This window comes from Malus domestica, chromosome 17 (assembly GCF_042453785.1).
Source record: "Malus domestica chromosome 17, GDT2T_hap1".
NCBI lineage: Eukaryota > Viridiplantae > Streptophyta > Magnoliopsida > Rosales > Rosaceae > Malus > Malus domestica.
Genome location: NC_091677.1, coordinates 12,954,045 through 12,971,525, shown reverse-complemented (window position 1 = coordinate 12,971,525; position 17,481 = coordinate 12,954,045). Strand labels below are relative to the sequence as shown.

Genomic DNA, 17,481 nt, shown 5'->3' with positions numbered 1-17,481 from the left:
TTGTTGTCACAAGCCTCTTTTAACACGCTAGCTGCTTGTATTTTTCTCCTTTTGTTCAGTAGGCAAGCAAACAATATTTACTTACTCTTGTATTTTAATTTTTGGTACAATTCGTGTCTTTATCCATGGGACACACATATTTTTAGGAGCTGGGGCCTATGACACCTCCCTCAGTGGTGCGGAACGCCTGTCTCCATCGTTACATGAATGCATGGATACATGCATACATGGCCATTACATACATGGATGCATGATAGATTACAGATACACACCATACATGCATAAACATTCTGCATCACCATGCATGCTGCCATGCATATATAACAGCATATATAAGCATAACATGTGTATAATACATGGTGATGTTGAATTGTGAAAGGTAGTGGGGGAACTGGGGAGGGATGTCGGGTATAAAAATATCAAACGGTCACCATCATGGCTTGCAACCTCCCATAACTTTAATCGTACTTCCAATGAGCTCTGGGCTCACTCTCTGACAAGTCAAAAACATATACTCGCTTTATTATACCCGTACCTAATGGAAGTATCTTTGTCATAGTTATATGTATCTTTTGCAGGCAATGAGAAAACCCTACTCTTTAACTCCTTGTAAATGTAAGATCTTGGTAAACTATTACTAAATACTATCACACAATTTGCAGACTCCTGGTACGAACTTGAACAACCTGCGAACAATTAAGGAGGAGTTGGGAGCATATTGTGTTTTCGGCAAAAAAAAATTCAATACTCAAGTTAGTGTTCGATGGATATTGTGTTGAACTTAGAAGAAGAGGTATAGAGTTTGTATCTCAATTACCTCTAGGTTTTGAATGAGTGATGCTTAGGCCATCTCCAACCAAAGGCTGGCCAGAGGGATCGTTTTAGCCCTCTGGCCTTCCAATAAATTAATATTTTAATGAACAGTACATGCCATATTTGCCTCCATCTCCAACCGAGGGCCAAAGGGCCATAGGGCTTGTTTTAATCCTGTCACAAAAAACCGTCTCCAACCGAGGGTCAAACATAATTTATTATTTAAAAACTACAACTTAAATTCAAATGCTACGGCTAAGTGACTTCAGCTAGCATGGAGTAGGTGTTTAAGTTTTATGTTGTATAATTTTTATGTTGGTTAATGTAATTTAATTTTGTTTCATATTGTTTAATGTTGTTTCATGTTACTTAATTTAATTTAATGTTGTATAATGGCTTAGGAAGTTATAGAAAAAAATATATGAAACAAATTTTGTAAAATAGAAGTTATAGGAAAAAAATAGAATTTAGAAAAAAATATGAAACAAATTTTGTAAAATAGAAGTTATAGGAAAAAAAAAACATAATTTAGAAAAAATAAAAAAGAAATTTTGTAAAATAAAAGTTATAGGAAGTCATAGGAAAAAAATTGTGTAAAAATTAAAAAAAATTAAAAAATTAAACTGTAAAAAAATTAAAAAAAAGGCTAGTTGATGTCAGCTAGCCGTTGCATTTGAAATTTGTCCTAAAATTCCGATAAGAATGCTAGAATTTCTGGCCCAGCCTGGGGCTGGCTGGCTGGCCCTTTCAGATTCTATGGGGCCCATGAACCCTCTGGCCTAGCCCTCGGTTAGAGACGGTTTTCAGGCTATTTTCGACTCTCTGGCCCTCTTGACCCTTCAGTTGGAGATGACCTTATATAGCTTTTGAGGTTTGGGTCTCTGTGTGAGATGTGAACTAAGGTTATAGATGTATCTTGAGAATCCATGAGTGAATATGATGTTGTGATTACTCTCAAGCCGTGTTGGCTCTTATCTTTGCCTAAACTCCAATTTTGGACTATGTTTAGGTCTCAAACAATGTTGAGGATCAAGTTCATATCTATGATGTATTCAGACCTAGATTATCTTTCTTAGGCTTGAGCTAGGGCTTGGAACCTTCAATCATGATTATCTATGAAGACTACGATGTATTCAGACTTAGATTATCCACGATGTATTCAGACCTATATTATTGCTTATTGGGACGAGTCATGCTTATTTGCGATGGTTAGGGCATGTCTTATACTGTAGACATATTGAGACCAAACTTGTTTTGCTGGCTAGATCTGAAGAGGACTTCTGGTGATGGTGATTGCGTCTTTTCTGAGTTCTGACCATGTTAGTGTACCAATAAACCCTAAGTTCTTGAATTCTCATTCATTTTCTAAATCTAACTTACACTTAGTTTATGCATCATATAGCTCTTGACTCGCACTAACCGGTGACATTATTTAACTTAATCCTTTCTTGGTTCCAGGGATGTCGAAGTAGTTGTACTCTTTTCTAAATCCATTCCCGATAGCAAATAACTATTACAATATTTTGAAGGTGTGCGGCTACAAGGGAGTTGAAAGGGGGTAGTTGACCTACTCACCAAATATATAATACACATAGTGGTGCATAAATATAATTTTAGGGCTGGAGATATATTGTATACGTCATTCAAGTGATATAAATAGAGAAAGGTAGTGCTGCATGACCAATCTAGCTGGTAGAAGATGAAACTAGCTAACTATATAAGAAGCTAAAAGTTAGAATTAGCAGCAATTTTGTCTTGGTAAATAGCTAGAAGTTACATATTATTTAAGTCCAGGGGACCATCATAACATCGATATAGCTAGACTTAAATAAACACGTATGCAAATGTGGTCCATACATATTACATATGGTGAAGGGAGAGGGTGATGTAAATTGAGTAGGGCCTGGCCTTCACCACAAGGTCTAAAGGTTCACACAACCAACAAAAGTTAATTCCCCGACCAAACGGGATTTGTCTCATAAACTAGGGTAGTATTATTCACATATCTATTTTTTACTTTTCACATAGTCTTCTTAATTTTTAGATGTCAGATTGAAAGAATTGAAAAATATCAATGACAAAAAAATTAACACAGGTGTATAAGAGGTAAAAATAAGTGTGAATAGCATTTGCCCATAAACTACTGTGATTTTTTCAAAAATATATATATATATATATATATTTTTTTTTTTTCACATGATAAATTTTGTTAAATTAACTGTTATAATTAGCCATCGACGGGGTTCGAACCCATGCCGTCATGCAAGGATTCAAATTTTTATATATTTAGTGATATCAAAGGAGAAAAATTTGAAAGTAGAATATCGAGTGCAAAATGTTTTAACTTGAATTAAGTTATATAATAGGTCAAATATAATAAATTAGTATTGCACTTGTAGTTATAAGAATTGAATTTAAGATTTCTCACTTACTGTGAAGAAAAAAATATCACTAACTCGTAGTATCCAATAACAAATACTCTTAGCTACTTGAATTGTGAACTCCAAATTTTTACTTAGGTAATTCCAAAGGTGTTAGACAAGAAAATTGTTTATGTTGTCCCCTTGGCAAACCAACAACAAAAACAGCAAATAAATGAACAAACTAACTAGCTTAACTTAATTAGTGACCAACTTAAGTACAGTCGCGTATGTTCACGCGATGCCTTTCAACGTCTGTTGTGTTGATTTTAGCTTTTGCCTGCGTCGGTAGCAGAATCCTTGTTGCTTATGGTTACAAGAATAACCGAATATGGTGTTGGTGGTGTTGACAACTTTTTTAAGAGCAACGATTAATATTTTCCTTATTCTTTTATACTCTTATCATATACCGTCCAAAGGTTAAAATGAAAAGGATTTGTATTACCATTGTTAATTAAAATGGATTCCTTTTAATTTAATTCTCTTTTCTATTTTTTCATATGAGTGGGCGGGGATATAAAAGTGAAAATAATGAATATTCTTAATTAATTGAGCTACCACTTCTTTTAAAATTTTCATTGAAATCTTACCACACACATGCATACTCAATCAATTACATAACATATAACATTATATGCCACCTTGGTATCTAGGATTGGGTTGGATTGATTAATGTTTACTTTTACATTTTGTTTAAGTTTGAGGTAGAAGATGAATTAGCCTTGAACGATATATTTCCTAATCTTTTAGAACCAATCCTTGCATGTGGTCTAATATCTTAATTGTTGGGTTTCTACCCATGCGTGTTAGGTTCAAATCTCCCCCTCCCTTGAATTAATGTAACAGTTTTGAATCCTCACCCCTCCTATAATAGTAATAATTAAAAAACAAAATATATACTAATCCATTTAATTCCTTCTACTTAAAAAAGTAAATTATTCATGCAACATATCTTAATCATCACTCGATTAGGTGCGCTCCATAATATTTCTCATAATTGAATCGACTATTTGCTAGTTTATAAATGATCATCCTTGCAAAATTTTATTGAAATTGGAAGACGTTTAGTTATTTAACTGTAACCGTATATAGTGTTGTTAATAAACCATGAAATGTTCACAATAACGACTAAAGTCTAAAGGCTAAAGGGCTAAATGATTTATAATTTGATTGAATTTTTTCAAGCATGATCAATGAGAACCTAATATTGAAGGATTTGAATCATGAAATTACCTTGTGGAGCGGACCCAAATGAATAAATAGTGTCTATTAAATTATTGATTGGTTAGCTAGCATTTGAGAGCTTTTATATAGTAACAAGTGTTGGAAAGAATTCGCCTATGTTATAATGTTAATACATAATGACAAAGTTTTTTATTGTTGTTAGGAAACATAATAATAAAACCACGAGCTGGTGGCCTAATAGTAAGGGACGGATTACGAAGCTTTCTTCAAACTAAAAACTAGAGTTCTTGGGTTCAAAACCTGCTGCTGGTGTGGAAGCCAGACTTGTGGCCAAGGGGAGGTTGAAATGCCTCTGTAAGTCTTCCTGACCCCCGAAAGGGATGGATTATCGTGACTTGCCACCAGTTGTCCCCTTTTTTTTTTCTTTTTTTTTTTTGGAAAAAAAGGAAACCTAATGATAAAGTTAAGGTCAAAATTTAGGGTTTAGATATAAATACTAAATGTATAGACGGATAATGAATGCTAGTTGACTAAATTTGTAAATTAAATGATGTGTCATTAATAGAAAATAATCACTTTAATCAACACTTAAGTAATAATCCAATCATTAACTTTCATGTTATTTAATTTACAAAATTTTGTCTACAAATTTAGTCTTCTTACCCAAATATTATATTTACAAAAATCATTCAATTTGGAGATCTTTTAACCATTCATATACAACAAACAAATAAACGGTCAGTCATAAAGATGCTACTTAGACCATCTTCAACCGAAGGGTCCAGAGGGCCAGAGGGCCGAAAAACTCCTGAAAACCATCCCCAACTGAAGGCTAGGCCAAATGGCACATGAGCCCCACTGGACAAAAAATGACCATATGACCAACCGGCTGGCCCAAATAAGCTAGCTAGCTAGCCCAAATGAGCTAGCCAGCTAGCCCTGGGTTGGGCCATAAATTTGAGTATTTCTGTTGGATTTAACCAACAACAATATAAATATAATGCTAGGCCAAATTTTCAAATGCAACGGCTAGTTACCGTTGGATTCAATTTTTTTTAGGCCAATTTTTTTTTTATGAATTTAAAAAATTTAAGTTAATGGTGTTTTTAAATTTAATTTGTAGTTTTTAAATATAAGTTGTAGTTTTTATATTTAAGTTGTTGTAGTTTTAAAATTTAAATAATAAATTATGTTTGGCCATTTGGCCCTCTATTAGAGACGGTTTTTTATGATAGGGCTAAAACGAGCCATCTGACTAGCCTTAGATTGGAGATGACCTTATTACCAAAACCGTTAATTAGTTTAACATGCATGGATGACTACACAATTTTCAAACTTAATGAATTTTTGCATATATAATCTTTAGATAATGATAGAGAATGAACAAATTCGATTACAATGTTCTTGCAGTGAAAATATATTAATCTTAAGTGAAAAAACAAATAAATTTTTATGAGAAAATACAAATATTATCCAAATGAATCTTCATGGGGAATGCATATTTTATTCATATTCACTTACACAGGTTCTTTATGCAAAAGTTTATTTACTAAAAAATAGAATCTAACTATCAAACGTTACATTATTATAATCCATAAATATGTTTTGAAAATATGATTTTTTTAGCATTTTCTATTCATATATAATAACATGAATAAAAAAAAATAGAAATATGGTAAGTGCGTGGGGGATGGGGATGACACAGATAGGGTAGTTGTGTTCGGTCACTTTAGCGTTTTGGTAGGGGTCTCTCAGGTCGCTGTCAGTCATAATAAGGGGGAAGCAAAGCACAGTGCTTCTAATGCTCAGGAGGGAGGAAGTAGGATTCTCTTTCTTTTTTTTTATTTTTTATTTTATTTTATTTTTTTATTTGAACAATCACGGTTAATTTATGTTAATATTTTATATTAATTTTTTTATAGTAAGATAAAATAAGATAATATAAGAAGAAGAAATAAAAGAAGATGGAAAGAGGAGGGAAAGAATCCTAGTCCAAGAGAGAGACATCGACAAAGAGAAAGGAGAGATAGAGGAGAGAGAAAAGAAATACCACCACCTCTTCAGCCCATGAGTAGAACAGTACTGCTCTTCAGTTTTCAGTCTTCAGTCTGTGTGCTGCTGTCTTCCCTTTTCCTTCAGTCATTCCCTCTCTCGAGCGGGAAAAATAAAAAAATAATAATAATGCTATACACGCACAAACCCAAAGAAAAAAGAAAGCAGGAGAGTAAACAATATGTACATCTCTCTCTCTCTTCCTTTCTCTCTCTATCTCTATCCTCTAAAGCTTTTTATTCTCTCTAGCTTGTAGCTCCAACCCTCACCCCATTTCCTCCTCTTCTTCTTCTCCAGAGATTAAACGACCATGGCTGCTGCGTTTGATGGCTTCTCCATCCGGTAAGCTTGCTAGCTATTTCAAATTTAGCAACTCTGCTGTGCTTTGTTTTTTGCCGCTCTTAAAAATTTGTTCTTGTTTTTTTGTAGAGAATATGCAGCGAAGATGCGAACCGTGGACGTTCTGAAATGTTATCCCTTCACGGTTGCGGACATACACGACGACGAAGATACGAAGAAGAAGAAGGAAGCAGAAGCGGCGGCGTTACTTCCTCCGATGACTGTGACCAAGTTCAAGTGGTGGTCCCACGAGTTCCACCGCTTGAAAAGATCCAGCACAAACCAAGAGGTACTGACCCTTGTGAACAAAGAAAGCTCAGATATTCCGAGAAACGACATCGAGTTCACTGCCGTCGAACGAAGACTTGACAAGGTTGTTGCTGCTGATGGTGATGGTGATGCTGAGAGTGAGGAGACCCAAAAATCGTCTGACGACGACTTGTCGTCTTTGGTTTGTCCGGTTTGTAAAGATTTTGCTGGGGCTACCGTGAACGGTGTAAACGCCCATATCGATGGCTGTCTTGCGTTGAGGGATGAGCGGAGGGGGCAGATGAGGAAGGCGAAATCGAAAGCTCCCAAGAAGAGATCGATTGCTGAGATATTCGCCGTGGCCCCGCAGATCCAAACGCATGAAGAAGGAGGTCTTTGTGGAATAGATAAAGTTAATGGAGATGATAATTGTAAGGTGTTGGGTGAGAGTGGCAGTGTTTTAAAGGCAACAAAGAAGGTAAAGAAAAGGCAGAAGGAGAAAAGGAAGAAGGAGAAAAGGGTTTTGTCATTGGAGGAGAACAACAACGACAACAAGAAGTTCAAGAAGAAGAAGATTAAGAAGATGAAGAATGAGGGGTTAATTGCAAACAAGGTATGTGATCAACTTTTCATACCATAAAATATTGACTAAGCAGTTGGGTTATGTGTGTTTTTAATAATTATACCATACGATTGTTGTTAAATTTGATTACTGTAGTGATAGTTTGATTACTTTGTGCATAAAATTATACTGCTAAAAAAGCTGGGAGAAAACACTGTAATTAGTTTGAAGGGAATGAGTGCGTTTGTTGTGATTGTACCTTGTGTCTTATGGGTTCTTATTTATTGGGTTATGGAGGGAGAGCGTGGTGATCCAACTGTACAGTAAGGATTCAGCAGCAAAATCGATTTTATAGGGTGGAAGATTCTTCTTTACCTTGGTTTAGCAAGTGTATAATCCTAGCTAGGCTAATGATGCTGTCCCCCCCACTGTTTGAGAGTACTAGTCTCTTGGGCAAAATAATATGCTCCAATTTTGATCAGATAGTAATGAAATTTATATAGATTGATAGGATATTGGATTTAGATTGAGAATACGTATGGAGAACGGGTTTCTGATCATCGGGAAATCATGTGATATGAATGGTTAACATATAATCATATATATCAGGTAAAGTATGGGCATGTAGTAGTACTGTTGTTTAATTTGTGTGATTTCTTGGTGCTGCAAGAAATTGAGAGCGCATTATTGGTGTTTGGACTTGATTTAATTTGGAGCTTCTGGTTGGCTTTGGGGATTAATTAGATATCGTAGACCTTGGAATATCTAGAGTACTGGATCTTGTCTGCTCCTTGGTCTGATATGGCTTGGAAGAATATGAACACCCAAGACTTGCTAGCTATATATATCAGTACTGGGAAGTCGAGAGATTTCAATATATGTATCACTTTTATGTAGTGTGTGAAAGGTTACAGCAGTTATGGAGGACTGGTTTGGAATGTTACTCCAGCTATTCAATAGGGGTTTGGTCAAGTAAATTTATGCCAGGTCCATATGCTGGTTTATGATTAGATCGCATGCCTTGAGGAGATAATCGATCAGACATTGAATCAGTGATCAAATGGGCTGTCGTATTTGATTCGATTTATCTGAATGTCGTAGATTGGTGGAATTATGAATGCTAGATTTATCTGCCTTCGGGATGGCATTTTATGTCTAGTGGGTAGTGGGATATTTTAGAATCGTTTGGAAGGATCACTCACAATAAGTGAAGGGAGGGCTTGCAGATAATGCATGCTGGTGATTTTGCATTCTTCTGTCATCATATGATCACAAGAATGTGACTCGAAAGGTGAAACATCTTTTTAGCATGGATGATATCTTGTTAAGTGGAGATTATTCTGCACATGTTAGCTTTTTGGCTGGATATTGTGTCTTGAAATCTTGGAATTAGTTAAGAAAGAGAGATTGAACGGGAGTTTGTCCTTGTATTTCAATTTAATTTCTTGGTCTGAACAATCTTTGTGGCATGGCTAATAGTTCGAAACTTCGAAAGGATTATAGTGATACTAAAGAATGATATTTCAGTACCACGGAAGATTAGTCTAATTGTTCAAAGATAAAGATGATGGATTCCTCTCTGCAGAATTAATAACCATGTAAAAATTCTAAAATTGAAGCAATCACTTCGATCTTGTGATCTGGAACAATCTCACATAAAGTTTGACCTAGCTGTGTGTGATGTCATTGGTTCCTAGCCTCATTATCTTACTCTAAATTCTTTAGTTAATGAGACTCTTTCAAGAGAAGCATGGAGAATAAGAATCTGAACTGTTCTTTCTTGAATCAGCTATGTCCATTGAAGGTTTAATGTTGATGTTTCGATTGAGAGACATTGTTTGGACAAGAGCAGTCTCTGGGAAACTATATAATTGCGATATGATCTGATAAGCTATATTAGTGTCTTAAATCAGCTTTGGACAAGATAGAGAGGTATATATATGATCTGACAAGTTACAAGCCTTTGTTACGGAGTAGGAAAAATTTCATCTTATTTGCGATGCAGCTAAATCTCGAGACTGCTTTATCTGTATATATGGTAGAATGACTTCAAATTGTGATTGGTTGACGGATCTATTTGATGGAAAATATCAATCTGCAGTTGAATATTAAAGTTTGTCTTTCGGTCGGAGAAAATTAAAGTATTAACTGTTGGTTGAACAAACTTCAGCTGGGGTGGTGTTTTATTAATCTTCTTGTCATTTTGCTCTTTGTTCATTGGAATTTATGGAAAAAGGATTTGAAAAGAGTGTTTTTTTGCGTTATGCTAGTTGATTTCTGCTGGAATTTCAGTTTTTCTTTTTTGTCAGAAAGATATACTAGTGCTTTAAAATGGATCGGATAATCAATACCTTTAAGTGACTATAAACTTATGGTACGGCAGTCCAAAATACTTGTTGGTTTAGAAAGTCCGTTTGCATGTAAGAGTGCTGTTAATCCAGTAAATTCTGATATTGTAGCTAAGAAACTAATTTCTAATGCTTAGTTTGTTAACTACGATTGAATGTTTATGATCAATTTATACAAAGTTTTACTGAAAGAAAGATATAGATTTATATAAATTTCTTGTTTTGTTTTAAGAATTTGTATGTGACGGTGTAATAACTTTCTTGTATGAATCAGCAGCATTCTTGCAAACTTAAATTGCAAAGTTCAGTCAATTTTGCCAAAAAGCTGAATAAGAGGTGTGCAGTGGATGTTTGGAATTCCGTAACTGTTCGTGCAAGGACACCAAATCTCAAATGTTTATCTGCAAGGAAGCGAAAAGTTGCTCAAATATCGAAGTCGTTTCCTAAGCATAAAAACCCAGTGTTTGCCGTTCACGGCATTCTCAAGAATCATGATGCTTGTGGGCAGAACTCCACTTATTGCGGCATGCAAAGTGATAGTCAATCAAATCCTTGTGAGATTCAACATTCAGAAAGGCATGTCAGGTTTTCTGGAACGGATCACATACTTAGTCCAAGGAATAATGGAGTGTCTTCCTTTGAGAATAATTCAGATTCCTTTGCTAGTCCATCTGAGAAGGACGAGTATGCTGACAGTAATAAAGAAGCAACCCCCGTGGAGGTAGACAGAAGAGAAAATGATGTTTCAATTGGCATAGATATTGGAACCGAGTCTTGCAGTATAATCGGAAGGAAGGAATTGCCTCTAATTCCTGATCATGTTAATATTCCTAGTTTTCTGAGGCCACATATGACTCATCAAGAAAAAGTAAAGCATTTGCCAGATAAATCTGTGCCTTCAAGTAGTTTTGCGACTGAAGATAATAATTTAGGTATGTTCGACCAAGTCTACCCTACCCCGACACATAGACCTGCATATTCTGGCATTCCAAGACCGATTTGTTCTCTAGAAGAACCCTGCATAAGTACTCAAGGAGCTACTGTTTCCAGAAATTTTGAGCCCAGTGGAAAGATTGATTGTGTCGTACATCCTATGCACGGAGCTTCTGCAATGAGTTCAAAGGAAAATACTGGAGCATTTCCTGTCTCTTCTTCATCTAGTTTCAGTTTCAATGAGAATGCAAAGGGGAGGTTTCCGTTCCTGTCACAACCTGATATAGATAAATTCAGCGGTTGTGGTCTGCACTCCCAATCAGTATGTCCACCTGTGAACTTGATGGGTGGCTCATATCCCTTTCCGGAGTGGAAACAAAGAGCGGTTACATATAGGGAAAGGCGTGCAGATGAGGACTTTGTTGGTTTGCCTCTCAATTCACATGGTGAGCTAATCCAGTTGAGGAAGACGAATGCTATACCAGGGTTTTCCAGTGGCTTACCAATAGAGAATTTTACCCACTTAACGAGTATGAGTAGCTTACCAGCGCAGAATTTTACCTGTGTACCAAGTACGGGAGATTGTTCGACTCCATACAACAAGCATTTTTTGGAAAGAGAACTTCCAAATGACCGGTTGAACTTCTTTCCTATGCAGAATTATGTTAAAGAGAATCCTAGGTCACATATTCAAGATTTGTTTGGTGCTACTTACTTGCAAAATACTCAAAGAGCAGATATACATCAGCTTGATTTTGAGAGCAGAAGCAGCCACTCTTTTCGTCCACTTGTTTCAGACCGAAACCTGATGAATGTCTCTATCAGTGGACGCAGACAATTTGACCAGCTACAGAACCAAAAGATGCATGGAATGATCTCTACGGAAATTTCAGGCCACACACCATTGAATGCGAATCAACCAACGATGCGGTTAATGGGAAAAGATGTGGCAATTGGTAAAAGTAGCAAAGAGATTCAAGGGTTTGAGGATGGAAAAGTGTGGATGGATAAGGAAATTATAGCAGAGCATCGTTCTTCAAGTACTGCCTTGGATACTTTGTCGTTGAACAGGAATTTCCAGCAGAACTGGTTTCCATGCACAGCATTGGGAAAGCTGAAAGAACCTGCTGCGCAGTCATTTGAAATTCACAGAGAATATGCCCCACAACAAAATTTAATGATGAAAGCTCCAGAGTCTAGATTTCCCCACCCCTACCGCAACTGGCAAAGCAATTCCATGTTTGAAAATGGCAGCCTTACCGCCGACAGATGTCCAAGTTCTAATTTGATCCGTTTTTCTCAGTTGCCTGATTTGCCTGCAATGTTTAACGGGCCACCTAACTTCCGGGAGCAATTCATATCTGGAGCTGAATCTCTACAAACCCGACAGTTTGGCTCTCGACTACCAGTATTATCTGCTCCTCTGAATACTTGTGGGCATGGAGTTTTAGGACCTGCTGAACTCAATTACAAGCAGGATCCACCTTATTTTGCGAAATCATCAATCGGCTTGCCTATCCTGAATCCCAAATGTAGAGAAAAGAATGTGGAGTCATCGTGGTTTGAGAGCTCCTCTAAGGGCATGCCCCCTTGGTTGTTACATGCAACACTGCAAGTCCCAAATGCAGCTTCTCAATCTTTTCCAAATGTGGATAGCAGACACCATCAGCATATTGGGCCAACAGCTAATTTTTTTAGCACACATCATTCTTCGGAAATTTCTTATCCTCGCAATTTCTTGACCTCTCATTTTCAAGTGAGGGAGAATGCACCTACTCCAGCGACTACTGGTATTCCTCTTGCTCGAGCCATTCAAGGTGTAAATCCAAAACCAACCTCTGCCACCAACATGGACAGAAACAGAATCAAGATCAAGGATCCCTATCCCTTCAAGAAAACCAAGAGACCGGCTGTGAAAGCTGTAGATTCAACAAAGGCTCCCGACATGGTGCGCTTAGAAACGCAGGAAAAGTTGCGTACTGCTGCAGGATCATCAAGAAGGAACATTTTCGATGAAATGCAGTCTAATTTGAGAGCACTTGACCTTGACTCAAGTTGGAAGAAAGAAAGCGATTTGGGTTGCAGCCAACATGATTTTCAAAAGGCTAGATTTGAACCCTATGGAGTCGAGTCTTCCAAAACGGACAGCTTTGTGAGAAGTACAGGCCCCATTAAACTTAGTGCAGGAGCAAAACACATCATAAAACCCACCCCAAATGTGGATCAGGATAACTCCAGGTCAATCCATTCAACAATTCCCTTTGTTGCGGTAACTAATGGTTTCAGAGAACCACAACCTCAGAAGAAAGCAACAAAGATTTACAGGTTTTAGAAGTAAGTCTTTTAAACCGGTTATATTTTCCTTTCCGCCGCATCCATTTTTCTGTCAGATGCTTATAACGGTTTTGTGACTGCAACAGGTTCACTGCTTAGGTCAGGATACAGGAATGTTCATGTATGAATGCCAAAAGCAGCATAGTTCATAGGATTTTCGGTCGCTCCGCTTGCAGTAACACTAGTATGAATGCCAAAAGCAGCATAGTTCATAGGATTTTCGGTCGCTCCGCTTGCAGTAACACTAGCCAAATTAACTGTTGGAAACTTTGTATTTTCACATCTGTTTCTTAAGCCATGTTACTCTTCACGTGGGATCTGTAAAATATGACCGTGTAATAGTAGATTATATGCTTTTTCCTACAATTTAATTTAGTTCTTTTCAGACTACATCCTTCTGGGTCTGAAATTCTACTGGGTGATTCCTGTTTTGTTGAGTGTATTCAAAAATTCTAGCCCCTTCATTAGCAGGGAAATTTTGGCCATTTTCCCCGAAGTTTTTGGTACTGTATGCAATGGAAATTTAAAATTTGTTGTATTTCTTCAAATTACACATTTTGGACATGCATTTTTTACTTACATTACCAAAGTGATCATGAAAAGAAGGTTAAGAGAATTAGAAAAGTGGGTAAACATAATTTTCCATTCATATAAACAAAATATATAAGACCATATGCCTATATACAAAGACTAGAATGCACATCTTCTCTATATGTTCGTAGCTTCATAGTTGCTGGATGGATCAATACCTCCTAGCTTCTCTTTCAGCCTGCAAAATCACACATTCATTAGTGAACTTAATCTTACCTAGAAAGACTTTAATAGATATTAATTCTTCTGTGATGATCGTCATTAGTGTTTGTACGTACTGCTTTGACGACTCTTTCTAAAGCTTCAACTCCATATTGATCGATGTAGCGTTCGACATACTTCCTTGCGTCGAGGCTCATCATTTGCAGGACCTTCTTCTGATTCGCTGGATAGTTTGAGCTCAAATGGTCTCCAAGCTTCACATACTTCCTCACAACGTTCTCATAAACATAGGCTGCCCCATTGAAAATTGGCAGCACCAACCACATGCAAAATAACAGCTTCATATAGGGCCATATTGGAATCCTATAAATGCCAATGTCCAAACAGATGTATAGTTTAATCAATAGTTTTATGAATAATTATTAGAAAAATGTGTATCAGAATAAAGGAAAATGATTTCCGAATTCTATTTTTCTCCTCATATATGCACTCATTTCTTTTATTTATTTGTCAGATTAAATAAATGGAATTAGAAAAAAACGACAGTGCGAAATCACCTCCCTAGAGTAAATGTGCATGCAGTGTTTTGTTGACATACCAAGCTAGTACTTTCCAGAAGGATAGTTCGAATAAGGTTATGAAAGAGTATATAACCCAATACGGTAGCCACTGCTGTTCGTCGAGTGCTGAGGGGCTCTCGATTGCTCTCATTGATGCATACCTGTTCAATCATGATTACGAAATGGAAAGAATAAATATATAAATAAGTTAATCACTCAATTCTAGCTGATTATTTCCCCTTTTCGTCGATTATTAAGAATTTACTTACAATGGATAAAGAAGCATCACTCCTGGCCTGCAAGAAGATCAAAAGCAAACATCTCAAGATTAATCTGTAGAAATGAAATATCAATTAGTAAGTTCCGGTTACGATAATCAAAATACACACACACACACACACACACCAAATCAAGATTAACATATAAAGATGAAGCAGTGCGTGCTTAATTATTATACGTGGCATGGAAATTGACATTTTTCAGACGAAGACACCATGCATATAAAACATTTTCTGCACTTTTTGTAATAGACATGCATGTCACATTAGTATCGATGTATGGAGGACATAATAATAAAACAATAACAAGAATAAAAACATATGATATTTTAGGTGTGTCTTTTGCAACATACCCGATTATTGTATCCAAATTTTTAGCAATGGCTCCAAGAACACCCATGCTGAAACACTACAATTTGATCTGGTTTGCCCGCTCGTTTCTTCTAACAAATTAACCCTGAAGTGTATGAATAATAATTTCCTGAGACAATGGTCGATGGTGGGAAGTACAAGTCGTGTATTTAAAGGTCTGTGGATTGTGAAGTTGAATTCATCATGAAACCAAAGTAAAGAATTATTGCCCCATCAAAGGGTTTTCTTTTGCTGATCTCAATTGCATTGGCATATATACCTTAGCTAGCTTTTCTTTCTCTTGAAACTTTATCTCCCTTTTAAAGCTACTTTTACGTGCGTTCATTAGCATCTTATAACATACACATTTCAGTTTTTCTTATTATTTATGACATAAATATTGGTTATAAAGAAGAATTATAATTACAAGGATTTTTATTTATTAGAGATGCATTCATAAATTAAAGGCTTTGAAAAACCAAGACCCCAAAGATCACAAACTTCATGCTGCAACCTCATGAAATTTTATTGATTCGTCCTCTAATGTTTAATACGTTGCATGTTTAAATATATATATATATATATATATATATATATATATGTGCATGATAGAGTTAATAGATGTATGGATTTAATTAGTACAATAAAATGCACGTTACTAGAATATCATGACTCAAAAAATGCACTCAATTACTGAAGAAGTTTTGCATATGAAAATGTATCTCTTGATTTAGAGAAAAACATATATTTTTATCACAATCACATTCAACCTCATATACTGATTAGGTGATTAGTTTTAATGTGCATAAGTTAACCCCAAAAAAAAGTGCATAATTACATTTGATATATATTTTACTTTAGGAAGAAATAAATAATGGAAAAAGGGGATTAAAAGTTGGTAAAATAGAGAAAATAAAAGCAGAGGAAACCCTAAGAGTAGTTCCACCGTGGGAAATGCCCCCCCCCAGACAATACACTATGCTATCCACCCAGTGAACAATAACTATCCTTAATGAATAATAACCGCCTTTTGCATCTCCACCGTTGCACTTCAATAGCCCTGACAATAGCCAATAAAATATTACTATTTTTTTTATTTATAATTAATATTATATTATTTACTTTGTATAAATTAATATTATATTATTAATTATATTAATATTATAATTAATATTATATCTTTCTCCTTCTTCCTTCTTCTCTGCAGATTTCCTTCTTCCTTCTTCTCCAATTATGTGTCTTCTTCTTCACTTCCTTCTTCCTTATTTGTTTGTTTATTGGAAAACTTCTTCAATTATGCATGTTCTGCATCTTCTCCGACAACCATCTCCGAGTAAGTCACGGCGCCGGCTTTGGGAAAGCACGACGCCTGCTCCAGGAAAGCCCACGATGCTGACTTGGCCTTTAAAGACGACGGAGCTTCCAAGGACGACCGAGGTCGAGTAGCTATAAGGTTGAGGCCCAGAAATGCAGAGGAGATGATGGCTGACGTTGCCCTGCGTCATGGCCTTCGGGCTCTCAGGCTGGCAACTCCTGCTGGGCCTCTCCCTCAGGCCCGTTCAGGCTCCATCGCCAGCACACACTGGACCTCCCCACTCGAGCTCTCTGGCCCTGTTTGAGAGCCAGTCCATCGGGCAATAACCCATGGTGGAACTGCTCTAAAGGTGGAGTTGGAGCTGTGGAGGTAATAAAAAGCGACAACATATCAAGGCACGTGAGAGTAGGGCCTTCCTTAATAATTCCAAAAGCTTTCATCATTACATGTACTTTGTCCATTCATCAACTTTAACTTGATGTAACACCAACATGTTATGTCATGTAAGACCCAAATCTCACAACACCGTCCACTGTCGGAGGCCTAAGAGCTGGAAACCAAAGGGCAACACCTGAGTTTGTGGCTATGGTTCTCCCAAATATTAAACATCCAACTAAGAATTTGCACACACGTTCAATTTTTGAGTTGTAAATTCTTCTCTTCTCCCTCCCAATGAAGAAGTACCAAATAGGGTTTGGGTGCCAACTAAAAGAAGAATGAAACAAACGAGTAGTGAAGTTCAGTTGGCTTTTTGCATGTGAATTTTCATAATTTTCCTTGAAAGCATCATATAACAAAGCGGAAGAAGAGAGAAGGATATAAACGGAAAAAGGAGGAAGACAAAACGGTGTCTATTGCATCTAACAAATGAAAAAGAATGCAATTATTCAAAACTGTACCATCTACGTGAGCAACTAAGATTAATTGGTCATCAAGCTCCTCATATAAAGGATCCAGAGAGGATCTGAGTCCTCTAGTGCGTGGCAGCC

At 36.5% G+C, this 17,481-nt stretch overlaps 2 protein-coding genes across 4 annotated transcripts; one reads left to right on the top strand and one right to left on the bottom strand.

Moving 5' to 3' along the window:
• The first annotated feature begins 6,419 nt into the window (after positions 1–6,419).
• On the top strand, positions 6,420–13,773 carry LOC103405190 (uncharacterized). 2 transcript variants are annotated; one of them, XM_070817580.1, is made up of 5 exons: positions 6,423–6,653; positions 6,768–6,812; positions 6,900–7,671; positions 10,243–13,235; positions 13,322–13,773. In XM_070817580.1, exons 2-4 carry the CDS (start codon positions 6,781–6,783, stop codon positions 13,231–13,233), a joined length of 3,795 nt encoding a protein of 1,264 aa, XP_070673681.1. In that variant the 5' UTR covers positions 6,423–6,653; positions 6,768–6,780; the 3' UTR covers positions 13,234–13,235; positions 13,322–13,773. The 2 variants fall into 2 exon arrangements, with proteins under 2 accessions (XP_008342381.3, XP_070673681.1); XM_008344159.4 differs by having other exon boundaries at positions 6,420–6,812; positions 10,246–13,235.
• An 87-nt stretch (positions 13,774–13,860) lies between these two features.
• On the bottom strand, positions 13,861–15,327 carry LOC103405191 (HVA22-like protein f). Of its 2 annotated transcripts, none has more exons than XM_008344160.4 (5): positions 15,180–15,327; positions 14,818–14,844; positions 14,587–14,709; positions 14,105–14,351; positions 13,861–14,004 (listed from the first exon to the last, which is right to left on the bottom strand). In XM_008344160.4, the coding sequence occupies exons 1-5, from the start codon at positions 15,224–15,226 to the stop codon at positions 13,978–13,980; spliced, it is 471 nt and encodes a 156-aa protein (XP_008342382.1). In that variant the 5' UTR covers positions 15,227–15,327; the 3' UTR covers positions 13,861–13,977. The 2 variants fall into 2 exon arrangements, with proteins under 2 accessions (XP_008342382.1, XP_028953346.1); XM_029097513.2 differs by having other exon boundaries at positions 14,818–14,881; positions 15,180–15,321.
• Between the last annotated feature and the right edge of the window lie 2,154 nt (positions 15,328–17,481).

Coding starts and splice junctions, on each gene's coding strand:
- LOC103405190 (XM_070817580.1), top strand. CDS start 6,781: ATGGCTGCTGCGTTTGATGGCTTCTCCATCCG. Junction 6,813..6,899: donor TTTGATGGCTTCTCCATCCG/GTAAGCTTGCTA, acceptor GTTTTTTTGTAG/AGAATATGCAGCGAAGATGC. Junction 7,672..10,242: donor AGGGGTTAATTGCAAACAAG/GTATGTGATCAA, acceptor TGTATGAATCAG/CAGCATTCTTGCAAACTTAA.
- LOC103405191 (XM_008344160.4), bottom strand. CDS start 15,226: ATGGGTGTTCTTGGAGCCATTGCTAAAAATTTGGATACAATAATCGG. Junction 14,845..15,179: donor AATTTGGATACAATAATCGG/GTATGTTGCAAA, acceptor ATCTTCTTGCAG/GCCAGGAGTGATGCTTCTTT. Junction 14,352..14,586: donor TTCTGGAAAGTACTAGCTTG/GTATGTCAACAA, acceptor TGGCATTTATAG/GATTCCAATATGGCCCTATA.